Source organism: Lepisosteus oculatus, chromosome 4 (genome assembly GCF_040954835.1).
Source record: "Lepisosteus oculatus isolate fLepOcu1 chromosome 4, fLepOcu1.hap2, whole genome shotgun sequence".
In the NCBI taxonomy this organism is placed as follows: Eukaryota; Metazoa; Chordata; class Actinopteri; order Semionotiformes; family Lepisosteidae; genus Lepisosteus; species Lepisosteus oculatus.
Window position 1 is genome coordinate 65935268 of NC_090699.1, and position 22658 is coordinate 65957925.

The 22658-nt window shown below is 55.0% G+C and overlaps 2 protein-coding genes across 2 annotated transcripts; both read left to right on the forward strand.

The window, feature by feature from the left end:
• The first annotated feature begins 1100 nt into the window (after positions 1-1100).
• LOC102687554 (mitochondrial intermembrane space import and assembly protein 40) lies at positions 1101-6306 on the forward strand. Its single transcript, XM_006631174.3, has 3 exons — positions 1101-1297; positions 2793-2891; positions 3223-6306. Exons 1-3 carry the CDS (start codon positions 1276-1278, stop codon positions 3516-3518), a joined length of 417 nt encoding a protein of 138 aa, XP_006631237.1. The 5' UTR covers positions 1101-1275; the 3' UTR covers positions 3519-6306.
• Positions 6307-7678: 1372 nt separating this feature from the next.
• On the forward strand, positions 7679-20201 carry uroc1 (urocanate hydratase 1). Its single transcript, XM_069189617.1, has 20 exons — positions 7679-8015; positions 9223-9353; positions 10252-10345; positions 11024-11083; positions 11980-12108; positions 12625-12686; positions 13405-13471; positions 14126-14269; positions 14361-14449; positions 15107-15169; positions 16067-16246; positions 16754-16851; positions 17071-17143; positions 17408-17526; positions 17881-17951; positions 18475-18573; positions 18843-18942; positions 19076-19157; positions 19415-19514; positions 19787-20201. Exons 1-20 carry the CDS (start codon positions 7800-7802, stop codon positions 19925-19927), a joined length of 2118 nt encoding a protein of 705 aa, XP_069045718.1. The 5' UTR covers positions 7679-7799; the 3' UTR covers positions 19928-20201.
• The last annotated feature ends 2457 nt before the right edge of the window (positions 20202-22658 follow it).

Genomic DNA, 22658 nt, shown 5'->3' on the forward strand with positions numbered 1-22658 from the left:
GCAAGGGAATCGCTCCCACTCCCGTGTGGCGAGGTGGAGCGGTGGGACTTGTCTTTGAGTTGGCGTTGGCGCCTCTTGGGCGCACGCGGGGGGCGTCCTCTTGTTCTGCGCTGTCTGCGGAGGGCGGGACTTCCTCGCAGGGTGACGTAACCTCCCCTCCACGGTCCCCTGCTGCTCTTCCTTTCTTTCTGTATTGGAAACAGTGTACATTCCTTTTCTCCACCATGTTTTTGTTCTTCCGTATATATGTCATACTGTGCATTCCTCCAGCACTTTAAAGTGTGAATTTTTTTAAATACAAAATTCTTTTGAGTGCATTGTATTCACATAAAAATACAAAAAAACTGATACTCAATAAAATGTCCTTGGGGAGAAATAAGTCTGTTTCTTCTCTTTCTGCTGGTGTTTCTTTGCCACAGGAACTACACTGTGTTCAGGCCAGGACTCCAGTCCCTGAACTCTTGATCCGTCTCTGAAACTGTGAAACTACTCGAGAGGCCTTGAGCTCTGGTGTTCAACAGCTGGCCGAAATGAGAAGAGCTACAATCAAGAGTAGCTTGACCTGTCAATTTGATTTATTCTGACTAAAGCCGCCATTGAGAGACGTCGGCAAACCAATTGGGGTGGAGGGTCTGTACGTTTGAGGTTTCCAAGTGTTTTACTTTCCAGTTTCATGATTTGACTAGTGCAGATCTTGGCTTTATTTTAAGACGGGGCTGATGAGGGAAGATGTAACCCACCTCCCTCCGAAAGTGAGTTATGCACATGGAGGGATAGGTCCAGCATTTCCACAAGGATGTCTTCTCCCAGATTGGCAGGACTGTAGACCGTGTGGATAACAAAACATGAAACCCCCATATAACCATATGGCCACACACCAGCGCTTGGGGAGTTTGTAATGGCAGTGTTAGTTACAGTAGTTCAAGCATGCGTAGGCTGCAAAGGAACTCCACAGCCAGAACGTTGTTTCTTCTCTTTTCTGCAAGGAATAAACCTTTTTACGTGTCAGTTACACAAGTACTGTGTTTATGATCAGGCAATGCGGGAGCCAGCCCGCAGCCTGGCCCCTCCCCGCACACTGTTACGAAAGAGGTCCTTGGTGCGCCGTGACGTAAGAGGTCGGAGGGGAGGGGAGAGGTTGAAGGTCACGGCGTGCGGCGTGAGTGAGTGGAGCCGGTTCGGGCTGTGGGAGAGGGTTCGGTACCGAGGCAAGAGAGGGACCGGCGGAGCTCACGGAATCCGGGACGGGCGACGGGCGACGAGCAAACGGCAGCCATGTCGTACTGCAGGCAGGAAGGTCGGGCTCATTCATCAGCGCGCCGCGGCAATGTCACTGCCTGTGGTCGAGCCGGGCTGCCGAGCCGGGCTGCTGCAGGGCTCACACTGGCTCGGGGGCTGCTGGGGTCGCGGTCTTCCTAGAGTGCGAGTAATGCGCACGAAATATTTTTTAATTTTGAAAGCGCAAGGGACTTCTGTGTCAAAAGTGTCTCACGGACCAAACTTCGAGCTGCTGAGAGCTCAGGGAGTGTGGATGAGTGCAGGGGCCGGTACGAGTATTGTGTATTGCAGTCGCTGTGTCAGGTCTTCAAAAGAAGCCACCGCACGTAGAGAGGGCGGAGAGCCGGTCTCTGATACCCGTGTCCAGCGCGTCTGTCCGCCAGTAGACGCGCGCCCTGGTGGGGAAGACCTGTGGGTTTGTCACAGCGTGGGCAGACGGTGCAGTACCGCACCGATAAAGGCGATGGGTGGGGAGGTGAGAGGTTCTGGTCCTGCACTTGTCGCTGTGGAGTCGCAGCGGCCGAGGAGCGCCCCCCCCCGCTGGGTTAACGCTGCAGTTCCAGGAGGTCCGGCAGGGGGCGCCCTCTCGCCACGAGTCGGGCTGCTGCCGGCGGTTCCGCGTTTCTGTTCACCGGCTGCGACCTCTAAGAGTGAGAAAGATGGCGACGGGTCATGAATCTGACCTGCTTTTACTCCGCAGCCTGAAAGACTCTGTTACCCACCTCGATTCCCAGAGCTCAGTGTCATTCAGGGTGATCGTCACAATTCCTGATAGTCCAGTTCTGTTTACAGCAGGAAGCTCCAGGCGCTGGCCGTTAGCGCACACAACGCACGACAAGCACAGAAGGAGAACAGAGCAGCACTGAGTGGTGGAGAGGTTCATTCCCATGTGTACACGTACCCCGCTCTGATCTCTGGGGACACACACAGTGTAGACAGTACAGTACAAACATAATGAATGATGAATGAACAGGATGTCAGGCGGTGCAGTGGCTCTGTGGCTCAGGATCTGCGCCTGTGGCCGGAAGGTTGCCGGTTCAAATCTCGCAGCCGGCAGAGGAATCCTACTCTGTTGGTCCCCTGAGCAAGGCCCTAAACCCCAGCTGCTCCAGGGGCGCCGTATAAATGGCTGACCCTGCACTCTGACCAGGTATGGAGCAGGTGGGCTCGGTGAAACCAGGGATGAAACCGCATTGCGTGCTGCCAGCTCTGGTGAAAAGCCGGGTCATTAAGCAAGTTTAGAAAATGTCAACAGCCAAGAGTGCCAGCACAGCAGCGCCACGGGTAACCATGTCCGTGATCGGTCATCGTGGAATCTTTTGGCATAAATCACTTCTGACTCGGCGGTCCGGGGTCCCTTGACTCGGCCCGGACTGTTTCCTGGTTCAGGTTCTGATCGGGTCAGAGGTCGGCTTGATTATATTATGAGGATAACGTGCTTCTCCATTAGCTGTGGAGACGGCGCTGCTTCACGCGTGTGTTTGTGTCTTTGTCCCCCTCCTGGGCCCCTGCAGGGAAAGACAAGATCATATTCGTCACCAAAGAGGACCACGAGGCCCCCAGCAACGCCGAGCTGATAGCGGACGACCCCAACGACCCCTACGAAGACCAGGGTGGGTGGAGGGTATTTCATTTCAGCAGCTGAAATTTGAATGCGTCCGCACCCCCTCTCGTCCTGCTTCCATCAACCCATAGCTCAGTCTGGTGCAGAGTTGTCTTTTCTGTTCCGAAAAACCGCACTGAAGCTCAGTCCTGGGTAGAGAGTGAGAGGGACGGTGCGTCTTTAGGAGAGGGACGGTGCGTCTTTAGGAGAAGGACTGTCGCAGTTTCCAAGTCCGTTTTCACTCCTCTGTATGATTGTTCTAGCTTGCGAACGAACGCGCAGGGGGTCTCGGTGGCCTCTGACCATGTGTCCCTTCTCCCCCCCCCCACCGTCTCCCCCAGGACTCATCCTGCCCAGCGGAGAGATCAACTGGAACTGCCCCTGCCTGGGAGGCATGGCCAGCGGGCCCTGCGGGGAGCAGTTCAAGTCCGCCTTCTCCTGCTTCCACTACAGCACGGAGGAGGTGAAGGGCTCGGACTGCGTGGAGCAGTTCCGCGGGATGCAAGAGTGCATGCAGAGATACCCTGAGCTCTACCCGCAGGAGGACGAGGAGGAGGAGAAGCAGGGTGGGGACTCGGGTGTGCCCGCCCCCGCCCCCGGAGACACACCCACCACAGAGAGCTCCGCCTCCAGCTAATAGGCCACACCCCCTGGGCTTTTCCACAACAACAGGAGGGAGCAGCTTGCGGTCTTAAACTTCGCGAAGGGAAGCTGCCACTGGCTGCACACAGCAGTGCCCCGACTCCACAAGAAGGAGACTCCTTCACTTTCCGTACGGCAGGATTATCTCTTCAAGTCCCTGCTTTGTCTGAGTTTTCATCCTGGTGGTGTGAATAAGTGTATTCCTAGAGCTTGCCCTAAATAATCATGTTTAGATGCCTGAGTCTTTGTGGAGGTCTCTTTCCCCCCCAATTGCCTCCCAGTCACAGGGGAACTAACGTGCCTGCCACCCTCTGTTGGACTTCCTCCTGTATTCTGACTTTTAATTTCAGGATTCAGATCGCAGATGATCTGTCACTATACGTGTATGTATGATGGAGCTGTGAGCGTCTCTGGGCCCAAGGTTCAAGGGGTTTAATTTCTGCGGCTAAAATTTTAATAGTTATAAATCCTCCCACCCTGCTTACGTGAACCCGAAGCTGAATGTGTTGTGGTGTTTCAGAGCTGGAGTGGCTTGACTGGCAGGGTGCTGGGAGGTGGGAGGCCAGCCCTGGCTGACCGCATCGGTACTGAAGCTTGGGGTGGGATGATAGAGGGTCTCCCAGCTTTGGGGCATCCAGGTGGTCTGTACCCGGAGTCCGGTTCGCCCAGTGCTCGTCACCGGTCCAGCGCAGGGTCCGGGTCGCTGGCCTGGTCAAGGGTGTGCCCAGCGGTCTGCTGCGAGGAGACGTAGCTCTCCAGAGCGTTGCTATGGGGATAAGCGAAGCACTCGTCCAGACTGCTGCTTCCTCTAGATCAGTGCTGCCCGGTCCTGCTCTCCAGAGCTCACAGCCACTGTCTCCACGTTTATTTCTGAGCTCTCTTGTCAATTGAGTGCTTGTTTGTACTAATTATTAAGAAGACCTTTTTTTTTTTTTAGATGCAGCTGGATATCAGGTTTTGTTAAAAAAGCCCAGTGTGTGTCGATCAGTCTCTGTTCCTTTTCTTCATTCACCAGAATTCTGCATTTAAATAGGACCAACAGTTCAGTTTACAGCGATCAACAAAGACTCGCTACCCGCTGGAAGAGGTTCAGAACGAAGGATCCCGAGTGGGTCAGGAGTGTGTAACAAGCAGCCCAGTCCTGTTATGAAGGAATCAGTACGCTTTTAACTAGCCAGACAGGCCGGAATAGTCTCATCTCTAAACTTTCCTAAGTTATGAATTGACAACTACAAAAGGTTGTGATGAGAAACCAGTACCCTTTCTTTGATCCTCTGCAAGGCCACCGGGACTGCGGCTACTGAAAGCTCAGGGGGGGCTCGACTCTGCTGGTCTCGGAATCGCTCCACAGCGAGGGGCTGTGCTGTGTCCGGCAGCTGGAATGATGCATTTCTGCTGGACACGAGTGCAGCTGTGGCTGACCGCTGCTCTACTGTTCCCTTTTTCCTGGAGGAAGACTTCCACGTTTTAAAATAATTCACGTTTTGAGAAGAGGAAAGTGCTTTAAAACCTCTTTGAACACCCGAAGCCTCTTGTGCTTGTGTGTCTCTTTTCCTTCTGTTGCTTTCAGGTGGGCAGCTCCAGTCCTCCAGAGCAGAGCTCTCGGTTTCGTTCTCCAGCTCTGATCTGAATTAAAATTGATATCATCTTTGAATAAACTGTTACACCACCTGTGCTTGCAGGTTTTAGTGTTGCTGAAACTTTCAGTGTTTCATCCCTCGTGCACAGACTCGAACAAGCATCTCCAGCCCCAGTCCGGTTTTTAAATACCTGTGGCTCATCGATCAGTTAAGCGAGGAGTTTGTAAAAGAGAACTCTGATCCCTGAGGTGTCGAACATATTTTGTTCCTAATTTAATTAATTGCAAATTGTTCCCATTAATTACAGATTGTTTTAAAGTAATATTTATCTATTCCCGATCAAACCTGCTGGATTGAGACACTTCCAGAGCAGGACAGGGCAGTGATTTAGATTAGAAAGCTTAATTACTTAATTGAAACTTTAATCACGCTAATAATGTGCTTGATTGAAAAACAATATATTTTTTTTCCTACTCAAAAAAACTACTGAAAGTCCTCCTGGACTCTTGATTGTCTATTAACCTCACAAGTCGGCTGCTTCTAAGCTCAGTGATCTTTAGCTGCGCTTTTGTCAATGAGAACAGAAGAATAATGAAATAATGAATGACCAGGGCTGGCTAAGGGCCCTACAGTCGTGCACCGTGGAATTTCACAGGCAGCCGAATTCCAGCTGATGCAAGGGACCAGGAGTCCGAAGTCGAGGTCTGAGGCACTGGGGCTCGGCTCGGATGATCCCGATTCTCTTTCAGGAAGAAAAGCTGTTTTCGGTTTGGCAGTGAAGGGAGTGGGCTCTCGAGAGCTGTAGGCCGTTGTGCCAGTTCTGCCGATGACAGAAAAAAACAATGATCTTTAAGTAGGATATCTCAGTGCTTTTTTCTGTGGAAGAGATTTTGAGTTCCTGGAGTTTGGCCTCGACTTCTTCCCCAATTCTGGGTCGTGGAGTTTTGTCACCGGCTACCAGAGCCAGTCTGTGCCAGGAGGGTACTGTCCTGAGCTGTTTCGCTTTGAACAGGAGCGATGTGCATTTGTTTTAATGTTGGAAAGTGGCCTGGGCTTCTTGGCATGTACTGTATAAGGGGAAGAATGCACTCTCTGTCCTGGGAAATCCCAGTGTTCGCAGTACAGGTCTCCAGTATGAAGGCAAGAGTGTGCATTGAGTCTCCCAAAGCCTCCCTGGAGCTCAATTAAAGCTCTTTTTACCTCTCGGAGTGTCAGTGTTGTTGACTCGTCTGCTGGTGACCATGCCAATGTGGCAGGTTAGGTTTACTGCATGGAGAGCAATTCAGCTGTGGTACTGCCCCCTGGTGATGGCTCTGTGCACTGCCCCAGGCTTGTGTTGTGCTCACAGATCGCTGATCAGCACCGGCTTAAAGTCTAGGGGCGAGCTGAAGGGCCAGAGTGCAGTTACAGAACAGAGGAGGTTCTGGTGGTGCAATTATCATGATTATTGGTTCAGCTTGAGCCACCTGCTCATGTTGTTGATGGGATTTCTAAAACCTCAGAGTGGCTTGAGCATTTTGAAGAATGCAGACCCTAGGTCTAATCCATTCATCCCGTTTCTAGCTGCTTTATCCAATCCGGAGTCGCAGGGGGGCAGGAGCCTAGCCCAGCCAACGAAGGGAGCAAGGCGGGGTACACCTTGGACAGGATGGCAGTCCATTGCTGGGCACACAGACGCACTTGCACTGGACGCCACACACTCATCCTAGACACAGAGACACCAACACCAGGCCCAATTTTCCCAGAAGCCAGTTAACCCACCAGCCTGTCTCTGGACTGTGGGAGGAGCCCCACAGGAACACGGGGAGAACATGCAAACTCCACCCAGACAGCACCCCATGAATTAAACCCAGGGCCCCAGCCCTGCAGGACAGCAATGTTGACCACTGGGCCGCCTTGCTGACCCCTGGCTCTTACCTTGACCCTAACACAGACACGGGTGCACAGCCAACAGGAGAACCAGACATCGGTCTTCATCAGCACGACACGACCTGTTAAAATCGTCCCCTTTTTCGCCTGGTGCAGCAGCTGCTCTCTCCTGCCCCTGCCCTGCTGGGCAGTAGGGCTGCAGGCCAGGGCTGAATTATGTGGGTCCCCTCCTATGTGTGAAGCGGGGAATTGGGTGAAGCCCTGCGGCTCTGAGGCGGAGGGGTGTCTGTCTCCAGGCCGCTGTATCTCACACCAGCAGGGAGAGGCAGGTTAGGGATGGTGTGGACGACGGTGTGGATCAATGTGAAAGTTAAAAAATTACTCCCTGCCTTGAAACGCAGAGGCCTGGGAAGGTAATAGATAACCTGAAACACAGTGGCCAGAGACCTTTGGCCCGGGGCGGCCATGCTGAGAGGCTCTGTGCGCCGCAGGGTGGGGGGCTGGCTGTCTTTGGGGGCTCTGGCGGGAGGGGGCCGCACAGTCCCCCCGCCACGCCAGACTTCGGGGCACGCCGGCCGCGGGCCGCGGGAACACTGCCTAGTGGGGTTGGCACCAGAAGTGACACCAGAAGCCGGCACCGCTGTGAATGATTAACAGGGCCCCAGGCGGCTCTGCGCAGGCGATTGGTGGGGATGGGCGGGTTTGTGTCCAATCAGATGATGGGGTGTGGCACACCGAGGGGGTTCTCCAGCCAGCCAGGGGGAGCACTCTGAGTTTGTGACTGGGACTGCACGAGCTCGCACGCCGGCCTGCTGGCTCAGATTTGCATGTCTCTGTCTGTTAGCGCACCGCCTGAGCAGGGTGCGCCTCCATCTCTCTGTATCGCCGAGTCCGTCTGTCTGTCTGCCGGGGCCGCCATGTCCAGTCTGAAGGAGCTCTGCGCAGGGCTGCCTCTGAGCCCCCTGCCCCCCAAAAGAGGAAGGGATCCCGGGGTACCCCACGCCCCTGTTAGGACCCCTAATCTGTCGGAGCAGGAGGAGAAGGTGAGTGTTCGTTTCTTGGTAACAAAGGACTTGTGTTCCGACACACCGGAGCAGATTCAACATGGGGGAGTGTTAACTGCAAGACAGGGAAGAGAGGCTTGATCTAGCATCGCTCTCTCCCAGATTGCTCGGGAGCCATGACGGGGCGGAGTGTCTGGGCTGTTACACTCTTCCTGAGCTGCTGCAAAACTAATAAGCTCTGAAGAATAATAAATTTCAGATGCTGTACACCCTGTCTCCGCCGTGATCGTTTTTCGTTTCTGGTAGCTTGTGTTGAGGGAATTGGGAGGGCAGAGTCTTCACGCTTTCTTAGGGTGACGAAAAGAGAGAGAGAGGTGACTGAGAGCCAAGTAAAATCAGTCGCGCTCCGCCATCAAGAGCTCAAGACAGCGAGAGACTGGCGTGAGGACATCAGAGCAGCAGTGTCTCTGAGAGGTTTAGATAAGGAGTTTCTGAGGACCTGCGTGCGCTTGATAACAGTTCGAGGCAGAGAGAGCCGGAATGAGTAACCTGTGGACGGTCTGCACCAGGCCTGGTCAATGATTACTCAGATAGAGGGGCTGAGATACCAGAGCTCCAGTCTTCCAGCTGAGACCGATCTCTTCCCAGGCCCTGGGAGACTTCACATGCAAAGCCTGTACTTCACACAGGGGCTTCAGTCTTGCACTTTGAATGGATTTGCATAGACGGGAGTGCGGAATCGGTCTCTGTAATATACCGTAAACCTATATCATCTGTTTGATATAGGTGCATTGTTGCACAACTGGTTTGGAGAGTCTCGTTCTGTCTGTCTCCCCCATTCCCCCCCTCAACCTCACAGGCCCCTCCCCGTCTGTCTCCTTCCACCTTCCACTACCTCTCTTTCCCTTCCTCTGTCTCCCGCTGTCTCCCACTGTCTCCCTGACTCTCCCACTGTCTCCCTGATTCTCCCACTGTCTCCCGCTGTCTACCTTTCTCTCCCTTTCTCCCTCTCTTTCCCGCTGTCTCCCTGACTCTCCCTCTCTCTCCCTCTCTCTCCCGTTGTCTCCCGCTGTCTCCAGCTGTCTCCACGACTCTCCCTCTCTCTCCCTCTCTCTCCCATTGTCTCCCGCTGTCTCCCTAACTCTCCCACTGTCTCCCTGACTCTCCCACTGTCTCCCGCTGTCTCCCTCTCTCTCCCCGACTCTCCCGCTGTCTCCCTGACTCTCCCTCTCTCTGACTGTGGTAGCTGGCCCTGAGGAATGCCCTGCGCTATATCCCTCCCGAGCTTCACACCACGCTGGCCCCAGAGTTCGCCCAGGAGCTGCGGCTGTTCGGGCACATCTACATGTACCGCTTCTGCCCTCCGCTGGCCATGAGGTGAGCTGTCCAGGACACAACACCAAGCACAAAACGCACACTCCGACACCCAGCAGGAGCCGCCTTGTCCTGCTGCTTTCTGTCCACACTGCTCCAACAGGCAGGTTCGGCAGGCAGCTGCAGGATTAGGCCGCTGCTGGTTTACCCTGGTGCACGCTGTGGTATTCTCAGTTTTACCATGCTTGCACGGTGGTGTGCCACAGCGAGTGTGTAACAGGGCGATGTGCCTCACGACACATTGGGTGTGTTTTTTGTTAAACAACCCACTGGAATTCGTCCAGCCACTTCAGTCCTTACAGATGTTTGATCTGCAGCCCCTGTAAGAAGCCGTTTTTTCTGAACCTCTTCTCCTTAATGATATCTGCCTGCCTCCATCACCTGTCCGCACAAGCTGTTCCCCCGCAGCTCCCAGGTCTGAAGAGCAGGTGTGAGAGGAAACCGTCAAGCTCCAAGACCGAGCAGGAGCAGCACGTGATTTCCAGACAGCACGGCTCGGGTTCGAGATGCTGTAGAGTGCTCTCCAGGCACTGAGCCCCTGAGGAGAGGGGAGAGGGGAGAGGGGAGAGGGGAGACAGGAAAGGAGGGAGGGGAGAGAGGAGAGGGGGGGGAGGACAGAGGACAGAGGGGAGAGTGGGAAGGTGAGACAGGAGAGAGAAGAGGACAGAGGAGAGAGGAAAGGAGAGAGGGGGGAGGGGAGACACAGGGTACAAGAGAAAAGAGGAAGGGGCAGCACTGGGTAGGAGAGGGAGAGGAGATTTATGAAGGGGGCTGGGCAGAGATGAAAAAGAAGAGAGGGAGAGTGGAAGGCGAGAGGAGAGGGAGATCAACAGAGAGCGGAGAGGGAGAAGTGGAGAGAGTTGCTGTGCAGTGATGCTGACTGTAGATGGTGCTGTTTCAGGGCTTATCCTATAGACCAGTACCCCTGCCGGACTCGACAGGCAGCGGCAATCATGCACATGATTATGAACAACCTGGACCCTGCAGTTGCTCAGGTAACTGATCACAGCCTGTCATTCGTGCAAGTAACCACTCAAACACCTCTCCTTAAAGAGGCACCTAAACAGAGCCTCCTTTCTGCACAGATTACAAATCACAGCATGTCTCCTGCACAAGTAGCCAATCACAACTTGACCTTATACAAGTAGCCAATCACAGCTTGCCTCCTGCACAAGTAACCAATCACAGCTTATCTACTGCACAAGCCACCAATCACAGTATGCCTCTGGCAGATGTAGCCAATCACAGCTTGCCTCCTGCATAAGTAACCAATCACAGCATGCCTCCTGCATAAGTAACCAATCACAGCATGCAAATTGTAGAGCTACTCAATGGAAGCCTACCCACAGCTATCAGACTGCAGAAGCCAATCCCTACAATAGAGAGTACCGGGAGACTTTCACTGAATTAAGTTGAAGAGGTTTCCTTTTCCATCGCCTGTCCTGTCTCTCCGATTGGAACTGTTCGCTGGGCGGTCTCAATTGGCCTGACCTGAGGGGCCGCTTCAGCAGGTCATTCTCCCCCACGGCGCTGCAGAGAACCCAGAACATACTGAGGAAGAAAATCCCATAGTGAGCCGGCAGAGTCTGTGTGCAGTATCCTGACGGAATATCTCGCGTGTTGTTATAAAACCAGGTGTTGCAGGGCTGTAACCTGGCTTGTCTCCCCCGCAGTTTCCTCAGGAGCTGGTCACCTACGGGGGCAATGGGCAGGTGTTCAGCAACTGGGCTCAGGTAGGAGGTGTGATCGATCGTTTGCGAAGACCCACAGGTCTGGCAGCGCAGTGCAGGAGGGGACACAGCCGGCCTGTCGTTGGCCCCTGTGAGAGGGGACTGGACAGGGGATAGTGCCTCACATCCAGAGGGGGTGGGGGGGGGCAGCTCTGGTGACCCTTGTCCAGCACGAACCCCAAAACCTTCAAACCACAAAGTGTAACGTCTGAGACTGGGGGTTGAAGGGTCCTGCGCCCCACCTTCGCTCCCCCAGGAGAGCGCAGCTGAGCTGTTGCGCCCAATAACGTCAAACAGCCCGAGCCATGTGGCGGCCGACCTCGGACCCGTGCCCAAGATTAGGTTTCCACCTCTCAGAGATGACCGGGTGCGAGGCAGGCAGCAGGGTTTCTGAAAGTAGACAAAGAAGAATTTTCGAAGGCTCACCTGGAAAGTTAAGGGCGGGAACGATGCGTGTCAGAGGATGATGAGGGAGCAGATGAAGATCTGCTTTCCTGGTCTTCCTGGATGGCAGCGGTGAGCGCCAAGCCACCTGGTAGGAAGACCCTTCTGTTCCCGAAGGGCAGCTCCTGGCAGGGTCGCTCCACCCCCATCGCTCCGACCTGGAGCCGGTCCGATCCGCGGCCGGGCAGAGTGGGGCACAGGCTGCCCTCTCTCAGGGTGCCTGGCCGCCCCTCGTGTGTAAGAGGTTTCTAGTCTTCAGGCAACACTGGATGGACACAGGTGTCCAGCGGAGACCTCCTGTCCTCACAGTCAGATAACCTCCTGGGTCCAACTGCAAACTCAGTGTGTGTGTTGCTGCAGTGATGTTGTGTTGCTGTGTTGTGCAGTTCTGGTTAGTGATGCAGTGTCTCTGTGTGTGTGTTGCTGCAGTGATGTTGTGTTGCTGTGTTGTGCAGTTCTGGCTGGTGATGCACTTCCTCAGTGAGATGACAGAGGCACAGACTCTGGTGATGTACAGTGGACACCCCCTGGGCCTGTTCCCCAGCCACCCCCTGGCCCCCCGGCTCGTCATCACTAATGGAATGGCAAGAGCTCCATCTGTGTTCTCTCTGTAGTCTGTCTGTGTTCTCTCTGTAGTCTGTCTGTATTCTCTGTCTGTATTCTCACTGTGGTGTCTGTCTGTATTCTCACTGTGGTGTCTGTCTGTATTCTCTGTCTGTATTCTCTGTCTGTATTCTCACTGTGGTGTCTGTCTGTATTCTCACTGTGGTGTCTGTCTGTATTCTCACTGTATTCTCTGTCTGTATTCTCTGTCTGTATTCTCACTGTGGTGTCTGTCTGTATTCTCTGTCTGTATTCTCTCTGTAGTCTCTGTATTCTCACTGTAGTCTCTGTATTCTCACTGTAGTCTCTGTCTGTATTCTCTGTCTGTAATCCCTCTCTAGTTTATGTCTATATTGTCTCTTTAGTCTGTCTGTATTCTCACTGTAGTCTCTGTCTATAGTGTCTCACTGCCTATAGACTCTCTGACTATCCTGTCTCACTGTCTATACTGTGTGTGACACGTCTCTCACTCTCGGTCTTCCTCACCTCTCTCTCAGGTCATCCCGAACTACTCCTCTCGGGAGGAATATGACAAGATGTTTGCTCTGGGGGTAACAATGTAAGAGAATTAAGTTATCCATGCCAGCTGAATTCATTTAGTGTTGGTCCTCATCCTCACTAGCAGTTTGAAGCTCTGATAACATCATTTCACAGATTCGACAACATGTGTCTTTGTGAGCTGAACACTGCCACAGAGCTGCTGGAGTGTTGTTACAGTGATATAAGGAGTCAGAATGCTGTTAAAACGTTATTACAGCAGTGTAAGGAATCACCATGCTTTTAAAATGTTCATACAGTGATGTTAGTAGTCACCACGCTGTTAAAGTGTTTTAAGGAGTCATTATGTTATTAGGAGACATAGTGCTGTGGTAGAGTTGATAGTGCCTTTAGTTATTATGACAATGTGCCAGTATGGCACACTGTACTGTGGGAGGTGTTGTCTGTCAGATGTGATGTTCAGTCAAGGTCCTGTTCACTTGGGGTCATTAAAGATCCTGTTTGTAGCAGCAGGGGTGTTAACCCCAGTGGTGTGGCTGAATCCTGTTCTGGGCTCGAAGACTCTGACTTTCTCAAAGTCCACCTGGTGCAGCTGTTCCCCTCTCCTGCCCCTGACCTGTGTGCAGGTGTGCTGCTGTGTGTCCCCCAGGTGGGGGTGGATGGGTTCCCTACTGTGTGTGAAGCGCTCTGGGAGCCCCTGGGCGGTGACCTGTCCGGTCCTTTAATGGAATGAATACTGTGTCCTAGTTTTACAGTGTCCTGCCCTGTGTGTCCTGCAGGTACGGGCAGATGACAGCAGGGAGTTACTGCTACATTGGCCCTCAAGGCATTGTCCACGGCACCCTGGTAGGACCCTCCGGCGGCTCTCTACCCGCGGGTCAGTGGGGTCCAGAGAGAAACGGCCGCCTGGCTCGGCGGTGACTAGGCCAGAGCAGCACGGGCCTGTTGAGAACTTGAAAAGTGATTTGATTGGCAGTCTGTCAGTGGCAGAGCTGGGGCTTGAACCTGGAACCTCCTGATAACAGGGCCCCGGCCTTCTCCTGCGCCTCACTGACTGCTCCGGAATGTTTATTTACTGTTTTGAGCAAATACAATTGTGTTGAAACTTTAAAAGGTTTTCCCAGAGGTGATCTTTCTTCCATTACCTCTCTCTCCCACTGTGTCCCTGTCTCTCCCACTGTCTCCCTCTCTCTCCCACTGTCTCCCTCTCTCTCCCACTGTCTCTCTCACTGTCTCCCTCTCTCTCCCACTGTGTCCCTGTCTCTCCCACTCTCTCCCTGTCTCTCCCACTGTCTCACTCTCTCTCCCACTGTCTCCCTCTGTCCAGAGCTTAGGGAAGCTCGGGATAAAGTCTCTGAAGGTTTGGGAGCTCCTCTAGGTCGTCCTGCCTGGGCAGCAGCAGCTGACCCCTCTCTGAGCGCCAGCAGGGTGAAAGGCACTATGGGATTCGCGGGTGGCCATGTTGCGTGACTCTCTGACCTGCTGCCCTGTGTGTCGCAGCTGACGGTGCTGAACGCCGGCCGGCGGTACCTGGGCTCGGGCGAGCTGGGTGGCCGCGTGTTCGTCACCGCGGGCCTGGGGGGCATGAGCGGGGCGCAGGCCAAGGCGGCCGTGATCGCGGGCTGTGTGGGCGTCATCGCCGAGGTAAGAGCGCCCCCAGGAGGAAGTACCCCCAGCGTCGCCTGCGGTCCGCCTGTCCGGCCTGCTGTGGGACACGCCTGTGCTGTTGTTGCAGGTGGATGAAGCCGCCCTGAGGAAGCGGCACGAGCAGGGCTGGCTGATGGAGGTCACCAGCGACCTGGACCGCTGCGTGCGCAGGATCAGGTGAGCTGGTCAGCGCAGCCCGCTGCGGGGGTCCAGGCAGGGAAACCCAGCACACAGGGGCTGGTCCCCCCACTTCTGGGGTCCAGGCAGGGAAACCCAGCACACAGGGGCTGGTCCCCCCACTTCTGGGGTCCAGGGGGGGAAACCCAGCACACAGGGACTGATCCCCCCACTTCTGGGGTCCAGGGAGGGAAACCCAGCACACAGGGGCTGGTCCCCCCACTTCTGGGGTCCAGTTGCTGAACTCCCGATATCACATAGGACAGCTCTAACTGTAACTCTAGAGTTCAGGACAGGACAGCCAGAGCGCGTAGGCCTGTCTGAAAGAGTGACCTGCCTTCGGTGAACCAGCTGTAGTCTATTAGCACTGGGTCCTGGGTTCGACACTGGTCAGGGGATCCTTCTGTGAGGAGTTTGCATGTTCTTTCTGAATCTCCACCCCTCCAGCCCTCCCACCTGCCCGTGTGTGTGCCCCACGACCCCAGCTGTGTCCCCACCTGGAGCAGGTGTCTTTCTGATAAACACATTACAGGAACGAGTTTTCCAGTTCCAGTGTCCCAACGGATCAAACAGAGAATCCGCCCAGAAGGGCCTGTTTCTGGGATAACGGGAAGCGCTGGTGATTCTCATGCCGGTCTGTCTGCGTTTTTCCGCCAGGGAAGCCCGGAAGACCAAGGAGGCACTCAGCCTGGGTTACCATGGCAACGTGGTGGATCTGTGGTAAGAGATGGAGGTCAAAGGTCACGCTCTCCGCTCAGGTTAACACGCCCCTCTGGGAGGTCAGGGGGCGAGAAAGGACCGGCTGTGGGGTTCACAGCCGGAGGAAAAGCCCGAACGGCAAGGGAGAAGCAGGAGTTTTGGCAGAGTTTCGGAGTGTGCAGATCACAGGGATGGGGCTGGGGAAGGGGAGCAGGTTCTCCAGGGTCCTACAGCCACAGCCTGAAACCAGCGAGCCGGCCGATGCGCTGGCTGCCCAGAGACAGGTGTCTGGCTAATGTGTTACGGCTGAGTAAACAAGGCCGCAGTGTGGTGGAGCAGGCCTGCTGCCCACTTCAAAGACTCCTGGCCGAGGAAGGCTCACTGAACAGCAGAGCCTGCAGCAGGAGTTCACAACAGGGGTTTCTCAGTTTTAGCCCTACAGTTCTTGAAATAGGCCAAATGGCTACAGAAGCAAAAACGTAAAAACTAAAACCTGCGTAAAACCTGAAAATGAAGAAACTCTCCTTCCCCCCGCCTGTCCGGCCACAGCCCATGGGGCTGCCTGTGAGCAGGTACCTGCAGCAGAGAGACGGAGCACAGCACTGCCTCCAGCCTCTGTGCCCTCAGCGCAGTGTTATCGGTTAATCTCTGTACTGCTCCCGTCAGCAAAATAATTTATTGTTAGACGACTTTTTTCATTCATCTCTTCTGCAGCTAGAGATTTTAAATTGGTGACCTGAAATCTGCTCATTTCTCGGGAGCCGGTAAGACCTAACTTGTGAATTAAGCAGGTGGTTCACAGACCATTCTGTAAGAGAGCTCCGCTGGGTTGACCCCCCAGCCAGCGTACTGCCAGGTCCCGGGCTCAGGCCTGTCCTGGGAGCTCTGCGCCCAGGGGTGTCCTCTCCTCTCCCCCAGGGAGCGCCTGGTCCAGGAGTACGAGGCCTCCGGGGAGCTGCTGGTGGACCTGGGCTCAGACCAGACCTCCTGCCACAACCCCTTCAGTGGCGGGTACTACCCCACCCAGCTCAGCCTGCGCCAGGCCCAGGAGCTGATGCACAGCGACCCGGCCCGCTTCCGCTGCCTGGTGCAGGAGAGGTACCCTCAGACCGGCGCCGGCCTGCCCGTCTCTTCGCCTGCCTGACTTCCCTCTGGCTCTCTGCCAGTACCCTGCGGACATGCAGTGTGATATAAATGTGTGTTGTCCCATCTGGTGACCTGTGTGCTGTCCACTCTGCTGTGATACAGTATAAGACCTGTGTGCTGTCCACTGTGCTGTGATATAAGACCTGTGTGCTGTCCACTCTGCTGTGATATAAGACCTGTGTGCTGTCCACTCTGCTGTGATATAAGACCTGTGTGCTGTCCACTCTGCTGTGATGTAAGACCTGTGTGCTGTCCACTCTGCTGTGATGTAAGACCTGTGTGCTGTCCACTCTGCTGTGATGTAAGACCTGTGTGCTGTCCACTCTGCTGTGATATAAGACCTGTGTGCTGTCCACTGTGCTGTGATGTAAGACCTGTGTGCTGTCCACTCTGCTGTGATGTAAGACCTGTGTGCTGTCCACTCTGCTGTCCTGCTAACCCTGTGTGTCCTCTCCACAGTCTGCGCAGGCAGGTAGCCGCCATTAACAAGCTGGCAGAAGCAGGCATGTTCTTCTGGGACTATGGGAACGCGTTCCTGCTGGAGGCCCAGAGAGCCGGTCAGTCAGGGCTGCCGATCCCGTCTGTACTCACCGTGAGCAGAGGATCTGTGGGCAGCAGCTAATCATTTCATAATTAACGATCACATGTCACATGTAGTGCTACGTTTTGTTCTGCCTTCTTTGTTGCTGAAGAGGAATGTCAGTGAAGGGCTGCAGGGGTCTCGGCTTTAGAAACCAGCCGCCTGACACGCGTGAATACCTGTCTCTGTGCTGCAGGAGCTGATGTGGAGAAGAGTGGGGCTGGAAAGACTGAGTTTAAATACCCCTCCTACGTCCAGCATATAATGGGGTAGGTGCCCACTACCACTGGTCATCTCTCCCTGCAGCTGCCCAGCTCCAGTCCCGAGCGGCTGCTGTCCTGCACGTTTCCCAGGTCTCCTCATCAGATTTTAGCATCTGAAGAGCTGAGGAAAGCTGCCAGGCCTCTCCAGTGAATTCAGTAATGAGTGCCATTGCCTCGTGAAGAGCTGAGCTGGAGTGGAAACCTGCAGGCAGAAAGGCTGGAGCACAGGTGTGTGTGAGAGCTCACGGGTCGGTTCTGCCTGTCCTGCAGAGAGATCTTCTCCCTGGGGTTCGGGCCGTTCCGCTGGGTGTGCACCTCGGGGGACCCCAGTGACCTGGCGCAGACGGACGACATCGCCGCGGGCGTGCTGGATGACATCAGCAGGACAGGTAGGAGGGAGGGGCCGCTCCTGTCTGACAGGTGACACGCCTGCTTCGACCGTCACATCAGAAGCAGCAAAGAGATCTGGACTCTTTTAGATCTGCTCTCTGCAAAGACAGGCAGAGAGCAGATCTCTGCAGGATGAGAGATCCTGACCAGGTCGCGTGCAAGTGATCATATTACTCCTGTCCTGGAGTCCTTGCACTGGCTACCTGTCAGGTCTCGTGTCGACATGGCTCGGCATCTCAGTACCTGTCCGATTTATTGACTTCGTTGAGCTGCTTCCTTTAACGAGGAGAGGAGCGATTAAGGGGCGTTGATGCCTGTGGAGCTGTCCTGCAGTGACCTGTCCTCTCTTTCAGCGCCGGAGCGCGTCAGGCAGCAGTACAGCGACAACAGCCGCTGGATCCGCCAGGCCGGCCGACACAACATGGTGCGTCCAGGGGCTGGGGCCACGCTCCTCACACGGGGCTGTATTGATGATGAAAGGGGTTTGTCTCTGTCGCTGTTGACGGTGTTGTGACAAGATGTAATTGGTGTTGCAGGAGGTGTAATGGGTGTTGCAGGAGATATAATTGATGTTGCAGGAGGTGTAATTGATGTAGCAGGAGATATAATTGGTGTTGCAGGTGGTGTAACTAGTGTTGCTCTTGCAGGTGGTGTAACTAGTGTTGCTCTTGCAGGTGGTATAACTGGTGTTGCTCTTGCAGGAGGTGTAACTGGTGTTGCAGGTGGTGTAACTGTTGTTGCTCTTGCAGGTGGTATAACTGGTGTTGCTCTTGCAGGAGGTGTAATTGGTGTTGCAGGTGGTGTAACGTGTGTTGCTCTCTCAGGTGGTGTAACTGGTGTTGCAGGTGGTGTAACTGGTGTTGCTCTTGCAGGTGGTGTAACTGGTGTTGAAGGTGGTGTAACTGGTGTTGCTCTTGCAGGTGGTGTAACTGGTGTTGCTCTTGCAGGTGGTGGGCTCCCAGGCACGGATTCTGTACTCTGACCAGAAAGGTCGTGTGGCCATTGCCCTGGCCATTAACCGCGCCATCGCTGAGGGAAGGATCAAGGTAAAGGAGAATAGTTACAGCTGCACGGCTACCAGTGATATTACTGTTCCTGCTTTCTTACTGTTTCTGCAGTGACTAGACCTCTAATTTAAGCATTACTGGTGACTGCAGTCCTACATTGTAAAACATGTGCTAGTTGCACATTCAGAAATCCCGACAGTGACCAGGTCGGGAAAGGGCGCCGGTATTGGTGGGCTCGGCAGAAGCGCGCGCAGAATCGCCCCTCGGTGACCTTTGACCTACGCACGCGTGTCTTTGCCCTCCGTCAGGCTCCGGTGGTGATCAGCCGAGACCACCACGACGTCAGCGGCACGGACAGCCCGTTCCGAGAGACCTCCAACATCTACGACGGCTCGGCCTTCTGCGCGGGTGAGAGCGCAGAACAGGGGCTGCCCCCACCCTGGGGCTGCGTGTGTGAAGGCGGGGGTCTTAATCGGGGGAGGTTGTTGCAGATGGGGGTGCGCGCGCGCTGCTCAGCTCCTTTTCCGCGTCTCTCCCGCAGACATGGCTGTGCAGAATTTCGTGGGAGACGCGTTCCGTGGAGCCACCTGGGTGGCGCTGCACAATGGAGGGGGAGTGGGCTGGTAAGGACACAGAGACCCTCTCGACAGAGCAGCACCGGGCCTGGTCAGCAGCACGTTTCCACCCCCGTCTGGCTTGCTGTGGGGCCATTCTCTGGCTCTGACCAGTCACGGGAACAGGGAGCAGCTGATCGCTGTGACTCGTCTGCTGTTCAGTCATTTCTCAGGAAACCAGAGGCCCGTGCTGCTCCATTCGACTGCAGACCTGCAGCCAGGCGCCCCTCTGTGTCTGAACGGCCCCACTGTGCTCTGCTCCCCAGGGGAGAGGTGGTCAACGGCGGCTTCGGGCTGGTGCTGGACGGGTCCGAAGAGGCAGGACAGAGAGCCAGAATGATGCTCAACTGGGACGTGTCCAATGGGGTGAGAGGACCGTGGAGAGTCCGGGCTGTGGCCGGTCACACTCTGGAATGCTTCTGATGGGCTGCAAATATCAGTAGTGCTCTTGTCAGGAACTACAGCGGTCAGCAACGCTCCAGAGTGCCCACTGACGAACGGCAGTGGGCAGTAGTGTCCTGTCCAGTCTCTGTGGATGTCTTTCTTCTTCACCCTCTTCCTCTGTCTTCGCTGTGGCCGAGCTGCGGCGGTGCGGGCGGTCAGTACTCACGCTGCCCGCGGTCGGTGTCTGTCCGCAGGTGGCTCGGCGGTGCTGGTCCGGCAACGCCAGCGCCCACGCCACGATCCAGCGCGCCATGGAGGAGGTGGAGGGGCTGAGGGTGGTGCTGCCGTTCTCCGTGCGCGATGACGGCCTCCTGGAGCGGGCGCTGCGCGGCTGAGGGGGGCCGGGAGGGGCCGCCACTCCGCTGTCGGCAGTCTCCGCGCTGCCGGTCCGCACCGGCCCGGGGTCCTGGCGTCTCACCGCCCCTCCGCCCGCCTGCTGCGCTCCTGCCGGTTCACGAAATAAAGCCTTTGCCAGCCCAGTGTGTCTGTGTCCTGTCTGCCTCACACCCGCGGGCACAGGGAGGCGTGGGGGGGTTGATAGCACTGGAGTCACACCCACTGTCGGCCAGCGCGCCACACACACACCACACAGCTACCACACACACCACACAGCTACAACACACACCACACACACCACACACACCACACAGCTACAACACACACCACACAGCTACCACACACACCACACAGCTACAACACACACCACACACACCACACAGCTACAACACACACCACACACACCACACACACCACACAGCTACAACACACACCACACACACCACACACACCAGCGCACCACACAGCTACAACACACACCACACACACCACACAGCTACAACACACACACCACACAGCTACAACACACACCACACACACCACACAGCTACAACACACACCACACACACCACACACACCACACAGCTACAACACACACCACACACACCACACACACACCACACAGCTACACCACACAGCTACAACACACACACCACACAGCTACAACACACACCACACACACCACACACACCACACACACACCACACAGCTACAACACACACCACACACACCACACAGCTACAACACACACCACACACACCACACACACCACACAGCTACAACACACACCACACACACCACACAGCTACCACACACACCACACACACCACACAGCTACCACACACACCACACAGCTACCACACACACCACACACACCACACAGCTACAACACACACCACACACACCACACACACCACACAGCTACAACACACACAACACACACCACACACACACCACACAGCTACAACACACACCACACACACCACACACACACCACACAGCTACAACACACCACACAGCTACAACACACACCACACACACCACACAGCTACAACACACACCACACACACCACACACACCACACACACACCACACAGCTACAACACACACCACACACACCACACAGCTACAACACACACCACACACACCACACACACACCACACAGCTACAACACACACCACACACACCACACAGCTACAACACACACCACACACACCACACACACCACACACACACCACACAGCTACAACACACACCACACACACCACACACACCACACAGCTACAACACACACCACACAGCTACAACACACACCACACACACCACACAGCTACAACACACACCACACAGCTACAACACACACCACACACACCACACACACCACACAGCTGCAACACACACCACACACACCACACACACCACACACACCACACAGCTACAACACACACCACACACACCACACAGCTACAACACACACCACACACCACACACACCACACACACCACACAGCTGCAACACACACCACACACACCACACACACCACACAGCTACAACACACACCACACACACCACACAGCTACAACACACACTAGCACATCGCACAGCTGCAACATACACACACCAGCACCAGTTTTTCGACAGCTGTCAGTGCTGGGCAGCGATTTACCATGGTTTCACTGAGCTTTACCAGCCGTCCCCATGGACAGATACATCCTCCCTGCCTGCTGTCCTCCGGAGGAAGTCCGGACCAGCTGGGAGACAGTGTTCTTTCGGAGTGTTTCTGTGGCGGCGCCCAGTGGCCCTGCTGGCGTGGAGTGGTTTCTCCAGGCCTCCTTACCAATTGTTTCCATATGGACGTCAGCGGGCTGACTAAGTCAAGAGCCAATTGGGAAAGGCGATTTATCACAATGCTCGGGCGTCCTGGGAAAATATTGTCATTTTTCTCTCTCATTGTCGCTTGTGGTGCCTGGTGAGGCATTCGAGCCAGAGCAATACTAGGCTTGACTGGTCATTGGCATTCTTGTCATGATAAAATACAAAGTCTCTAGCATCAGCCAGCAGCCATATCACCCTGCAACTCACAACTGGCAACCCACTGAAGCTAAGCAGGTGTGAGCCTGGTCAGTACCTGGATGGGAGACCTCCTGGGAAAAACTAAGGTTGCTGCTGGAAGGGGTGTTAGTGGGGCCAGCAGGGGGGCGCTCACCCTGTGGTCCATGTGGGTCCTAATGCCCCAGTATAGTGATGGGGACACTATACTGTAAACAGGCGCCGTCCTTCGGATGATACGTAAAACCGAGGTCCTGACTCTCTGTGGTCATTAAAAATCCCAGGGCTCTTCTCGAAAAGAGTAGGGGTGTACCCCGGTGTCCTGGCCAAATTTCCAATTGGCCCTTACTAATCATGGCCTCCTAATAATCCCCCTCTATGAATTGGCTTCATTACTCTGCTCTCCTCCCCACTGATAGCTGATGTGTGGTGAGCGTTCTGGCGCACTATGGCTGCCGTCGCATCATCCAGGTGGATGCTGCACATTGGTGGTGGTGGAGGGGAGTCCCCATTACCTGTAAAGCGCTTTGAGTGGAGTGTCCAGAAAAGCGCTATATAAGTGTAAGCAATTATTATTATTATTATTATTATTAAAACACAGGCCAGGCCAGGCCAGACCGCAAAGACCTCTGGGACTTAGCGCCCTCTCGTGGTAAAACTCCGAAATACAGCCAACCCGG

Excerpts from the sequence above, each read along its gene's own strand:
- uroc1 (XM_069189617.1), top strand. The coding sequence starts at position 7,800 with ATGTCTCTGTCTGTTAGCGCACCGCCTGAGCAGGGTGCGCCTCCATCT. Across the intron at positions 14,270-14,360 it reads GTGTGGGCGTCATCGCCGAG|GTGGATGAAGCCGCCCTGAG; the intron begins GTAAGAGCGCCC and ends CTGTTGTTGCAG. Across the intron at positions 17,952-18,474 it reads AGGCCGGCCGACACAACATG|GTGGTGGGCTCCCAGGCACG; the intron begins GTGCGTCCAGGG and ends TTGCTCTTGCAG.
- LOC102687554 (XM_006631174.3), top strand. The coding sequence starts at position 1,276 with ATGTCGTACTGCAGGCAGGAAG. Across the intron at positions 1,298-2,792 it reads GTCGTACTGCAGGCAGGAAG|GGAAAGACAAGATCATATTC; the intron begins GTCGGGCTCATT and ends GGGCCCCTGCAG. Across the intron at positions 2,892-3,222 it reads CGACCCCTACGAAGACCAGG|GACTCATCCTGCCCAGCGGA; the intron begins GTGGGTGGAGGG and ends CGTCTCCCCCAG.